Source organism: Phodopus roborovskii, unplaced genomic scaffold (genome assembly GCF_943737965.1).
Source record: "Phodopus roborovskii unplaced genomic scaffold, PHOROB, whole genome shotgun sequence".
NCBI lineage: Eukaryota > Metazoa > Chordata > Mammalia > Rodentia > Cricetidae > Phodopus > Phodopus roborovskii.
Genome location: NW_026125506.1, coordinates 286,042 through 290,945, shown reverse-complemented (window position 1 = coordinate 290,945; position 4,904 = coordinate 286,042). Strand labels below are relative to the sequence as shown.

At 49.1% G+C, this 4,904-nt stretch overlaps 1 protein-coding gene across 1 annotated transcript; it reads right to left on the bottom strand.

The window, feature by feature from the left end:
• Positions 1–901: 901 nt before the first annotated feature.
• On the bottom strand, positions 902–4,586 carry Lrcol1 (leucine rich colipase like 1). Its single transcript, XM_051176361.1, has 5 exons — positions 4,491–4,586; positions 3,296–3,421; positions 2,981–3,106; positions 2,745–2,867; positions 902–1,012 (listed from the first exon to the last, which is right to left on the bottom strand). Exons 1-5 carry the CDS (start codon positions 4,584–4,586, stop codon positions 902–904), a joined length of 582 nt encoding a protein of 193 aa, XP_051032318.1.
• Between the last annotated feature and the right edge of the window lie 318 nt (positions 4,587–4,904).

Genomic DNA, 4,904 nt, shown 5'->3' with positions numbered 1-4,904 from the left:
CTCCCACCCTCTTTCTTCCTTCTTTCTTTATTTCTTCTTTCTTTTTTCCTTCTCTTTCCCCTTCTCTTTTTTCTTTCTTCCCTTCCTTCCTTTCTTCCTTTCATTTCTCCCCTCTTTCTTTCTTTTCTCTCCTAGGAAATAAAATGTCCTAGAAATGTCAGCAATTTTTAAAAATTTAAAAATTCCATATTACCACTTTGAACTTATACATTTAGTTTGTCTTATAGTAATAAAGTTTAAACAGTTTGTCTTATAGTAATAAATACTTTAATATTAAGTTAGTAACCAAAAGTCATCTTATTTTATTATTTTATAGTTCTGGGGTTTGATCTTACAGCCTTGAGCAGGCCAGGTTGGCCGCATTCTGTCCTTGAACCATTTTCTTAAAGAAAGATACCAACATCTCAAATTCTTTTTTTTTTTTCTCTCTCTCTCTCCTCCAAAGATTTATTATGTATACAGTGATGTATTCCTACTTGCCAGAAGAGGGCATCAGATCTCATTACAGTGAGCCACCATGTGGTTGCTGGGAATTGAACTCAGGACCTCTGGAAGTACAGCCAGTGCTCTTAACCTCTGAGCCATCTCTCCAGCCCCCAACTTCTCGAATTCTTTTGGTGATCCCAACCGCAGCCTTGTTCATAGTATCACCTCTATACTCCTCAGCAATGCACAGGGAAAGTCAGAGATGGGCACACGACACTTATGACCAGGCAGTACAGGAAGACTAGGATACCCCCCCCCCCAGCAAAACACAGCAGCCTGGGCACTGGCCATGAGGGGTCTGGGAAAATATAAAGCAAGTGTTGGACTCATAAGCCAAATGGAATTGCAGGACCCCCCCCCCCCCCCCCCCCCCCGTCCATAGAGGGCTCAACAGGAAAAGAGGAAGAAAGGGAGGTTAACAGGCACAGACACAGCTCAGAACGGGCAAGCATGGGCAACAAAGGGGAGGTGAACCTGGGTCAGAGTTGGAGGGCAAGGGGGACCTCAGCAGCTCAAACTGGAGGAACTGCCAAAGAAAAGCAGCCTGTATGGAAACAGGTCTGGTGTTCTGAGAAGCCGGCATGGCTGACCCTGGGGCCAGGATTAGCTTGTGCTATATAGGCAGTTTGTTCAAGGCAAACTTTTCCTTTAGGATGGCCATTTTACATATACCTCCAGTGACAAAACACATGATCACAGCTTGGAGACTGCTGCAGGATGGTGGGGGCTGGCACAATGGCAACCCTGAAAGTTCTGCCCCAGTCTGACTCTCCATAGGTAATAATGGCCTCAGAGCCGGCATTGCTATTGAGCTGAGCAGGCTCAAATGGTCTTCAGTGTTTCCATGCTTTTTTTTTTTTTTTTTAATCAAAAAGCAGCATGGACTGGGCGCTGGAGAGATGGCTCAGCCATTAAGAACACTGGCTGCTCTTCCAGAAGTCCTGAGTTCAATTCCCAGGAACTGCATGGTGGCTCACAACCATCTGTAATGAGATCTGGTGCCCTCTACTGGCAAACAGGCACACATGCCCTGCTATACATAATAAACAAATAAATAAATGAAAAACATGGACCGGTGCTTCCTCATCAATCAGCAGTTTTTATTCATGTGTAGTAACTGAGCAGCAAGCCTATGATTTGTTCTCAGAATCTTCATGCTGTGGGACTCAAGTTCATATTAACAACAAGCAACAGACATCTCTAATTCCTACAGATTTTCAGAACCCAAATAAGGGAACAGTATGCGTGTGAGCCGAATGCCCTCTGCTCTCTGGAGTCCAGTTTTAGGTCTGTGTCGCACGAGCTCGTGTTCATTCACTAAAGGACAGCAAAGGTCAGGGAGAAAAATCGCATGAGTTTGACCCTAAGTGCTAATCACAGCGCCCTGTCCAGGCCCAGACACTATGGACCGGACTGCCTGACTCTTCGTTTCATTTAAACTGTGGCAGTATGTCTCAGGTGTTAATCAAGCTAAAGCAGACCCAACAGGCAGGCGCCATATTCTTAACCTTAGGAACCATAGACCTCTGTGTACTGGTCAGTATTATGATGTCTAACAGCAAACTATGTACTTAGCTCCACATGGCACCCATGGTGTACACAGGCTGTGCACACATTTATGCTGTTGAGTCCCACAAGCTCCCATTCTCCACAGCCCTTGTTCTATGAGCTTTTGTCTTCTGGCCCCACTAAAGGGCCAGTAGAAAGTAAAGGAGATGGGAAGGAGAGAAATCAGGAGACCCTTTCTGCTTGGCAGTTGTAATGGTCCCCTTACTTGATAGATACTACAGACAGACAGAGAGACAGAGACAATCAGACACAGACAGAGAGGCACACAGAGAGACAGAACAGACAGATATGACACACATGCACAGATACAGACACACACTCTTGTAGGCCTGAAGACTCGTTCTGCTCCAGTTCTTGGCCCTTTCAACACCAGCTTCTTGGCTTGCAAGTTTCTGGTCCCTCCAGGTGGGATCAACTGGCCTTTATCATTGTGTATCTTCACACCCAAAGGGCTTAGTGCCTGGTCCAGGAACCGCCGCCCCCAAGTCTGCCTACCCCCAGGTCTGCTCCAGCTATACCCTCCACTTTACCAACTGGGTATGGACACTAACTACACGCAGCCACTATGACCTCTGTTGGTGGGATTTGGTTTTACATGCACTCTCTCTCTCTCTCTCTCTCACACACACACACACACACACACACACACAGACAGCTTCAGTAGATGGGGGTCGGGGTGGGCAACTTACCACAGGCAGGCACAAGGCCAGGATTCCAGTTCTCTTTGTGCAGTGGGGAGAGCTGTTCTCACTCAGTGGGAGGCAGCATAGGCTCCAGCACTCTGAGTGGCTTCGGCATTTATCCCCTTCTTGCTGGAGAGAGATGGTCAGATATCATCTACTCCCAGTGAGGCCGTTCATTCTGTCCCTCTTCTCCCTGCTCCCATGGGAAGGCCCCATGGGGAACACCCTTGCTCCATGCTAACCTTGCGCCAAGATACACACTGCAGGAAGATGGACTTTGCTGAGCAGAACTTGTTTGGGCTGTCGCCGGTCCTGATGCAGCATTTGCTGTGGCATTCTGAGTGTTCTTCACAGAAGTGCCCATTTGGCTGTGAGGGAACAGGGGACCAGCATTCTCTGCTGCCAGGGCCCCCCTTCCCTCTACCCCCCTTGAGAACCCCTTAAGCTCCACCCAGGGGCCACTTCATCTAGCTCTTCCAAAAGCAGGTAGGAGTGGAGCAGCAGGAGGCCCCTGCTGGTCTCTTCCCCACCCAGGTGTCACTAGGGGCCCCAGTCACCTTCCTCCAGGGCACACACTGCAAGAACACGGTCTGGGGGGTGCAGAATTTCTGTGGGTTCAAGCTGTTAGTGACACAGCAGTCACTCTGACACTCAGAATTGTGTTCACACGGCTCTCCAATCCCCTGAAACAACCAGAAGACCCAGTCCCCAGAGGAGCCTCTCCATTCAGATACTGCTTCTACCCACTCTGGCTTTCTTGAATTAACCACCCTTCAACTCAAGGCATGTTGTCTGACCTGGAAAAGGGGAAGACAGAAAAGGTAGATGGCAACGGGGGAGAGGAGGGGAGGGAAGAGTGCCAGAGAGCGCCTGAGCCTAGCAGGAGTGGCAAACACCTTTGATCCCAGCACCCTCAGAGGGAGGCAAATGTCTTAGTTCAAGGCCAACCTTGGTCTACAGAGTGCATTCCAGGACAGCTAAGACTACAAAGAGAAACCTGGCCTCAAATCCCCACGCCCCTCCCCCCCCCAGCACCTGTTATAGACCAGGTGTGCAGAAGGCAAGCTGAGACACAGGGAATAGACCATGTGGTAGAGCAATGAGGCATGGGCAGGAAATCCTGCATGGTCTGAGTGGCTCACCTCTGATGACAGATGAAGAAACTGATGCTCAGAGACAATCACTGTCCCAGGATCACACAGCTAGCTCATCAGGAGCTAGCAAAGGGGAGACCACGGGTGTCCCACCCAGATTCTTTTTGCTAGCTTTTTAAAAACAAAAGCAGCATACTGTCTGTAGGTTAAAGGCAGGGTAACTGCTAAGCAGATAGCAGCTGGAGGTGAATAAGCACACAGGAGAGAAGGCAGAGGAGAGGAGAGGAGGAGAGGAGAGGAGAAGAAAGGACAGGAGAGGGGAGGAAAGGGGAGGGGAGGGGAGAGGGAGGGGAGGGGAGAGGAGAGATCACAGATCCACAGGACAGTGTTGGGTCATTTGGGGGTGTTCCCAAAGGCAACCAGGGATTATCACATTGCACAGAAAGGAATCATGGGAGTCCTTGTATCTTGCCTTCTGGAGCTGTCTCCCCATCTGCCATGTTCTCAGGTCCCTCCCCCCTGGGCCTGCCCATATGATCCAGGCCCCTATCTGCTCCATCAAGGCCCTGACTTCTCCACCCTGCCACAGGCCTCTGTGAACTAGATTCCAGACTTCTATCTAACAAGCATGCAGTGGGAAGGCATGGCCTGAGCTCACCTTGTAGGCTAAAAGCTTCCTTGTCTTCCTATTCTGGAACATGGGTACAGCCCAGAGCAGCAGCAGCAGCAACAGTTTCCACACCATGATAGACATCACACGTTAGGCCTGTCAGGGTTTTACGAAGTAGGCTCTGTCCCTGGCTTCCAGCAAACTATCCCCTTCCCTTCCCAGTACTTCCTTTTATAAAGCAGCTTTTTATAAATAATTAAATGTATTTTTATGAACAGTTTTGGGTTTACAGAAAAAAAAGTGACTGTGTTTCAGTCAGTAGGCTGACTGCCTGTCACCTACTACACCCTCAGCTTGATTCCCAGCCATATATGAACGTGGCACGATGGTGCATGACTGTACTCCCCACACTGGGAAGTAGAGGCATGGTGATTATTTTTACCCACATAGGAACTTTGAGGC

Bases quoted from the DNA above. Each gene is read 5' to 3' on its own strand.
- Lrcol1 (XM_051176361.1), bottom strand. From the start codon at position 4,586: ATGTCTATCATGGTGTGGAAACTGTTGCTGCTGCTGCTGCTCTGGGCT. The intron at 3,422-4,490 runs GTGAGCTCAGGC...TGGTTGTTTCAG, and splicing joins GGAAGCTTTTAGCCTACAAG to GGGATTGGAGAGCCGTGTGA. The intron at 3,107-3,295 runs GTGACTGGGGCC...GTTCCCTCACAG, and splicing joins AGTGTGTGCCCTGGAGGAAG to CCAAATGGGCACTTCTGTGA.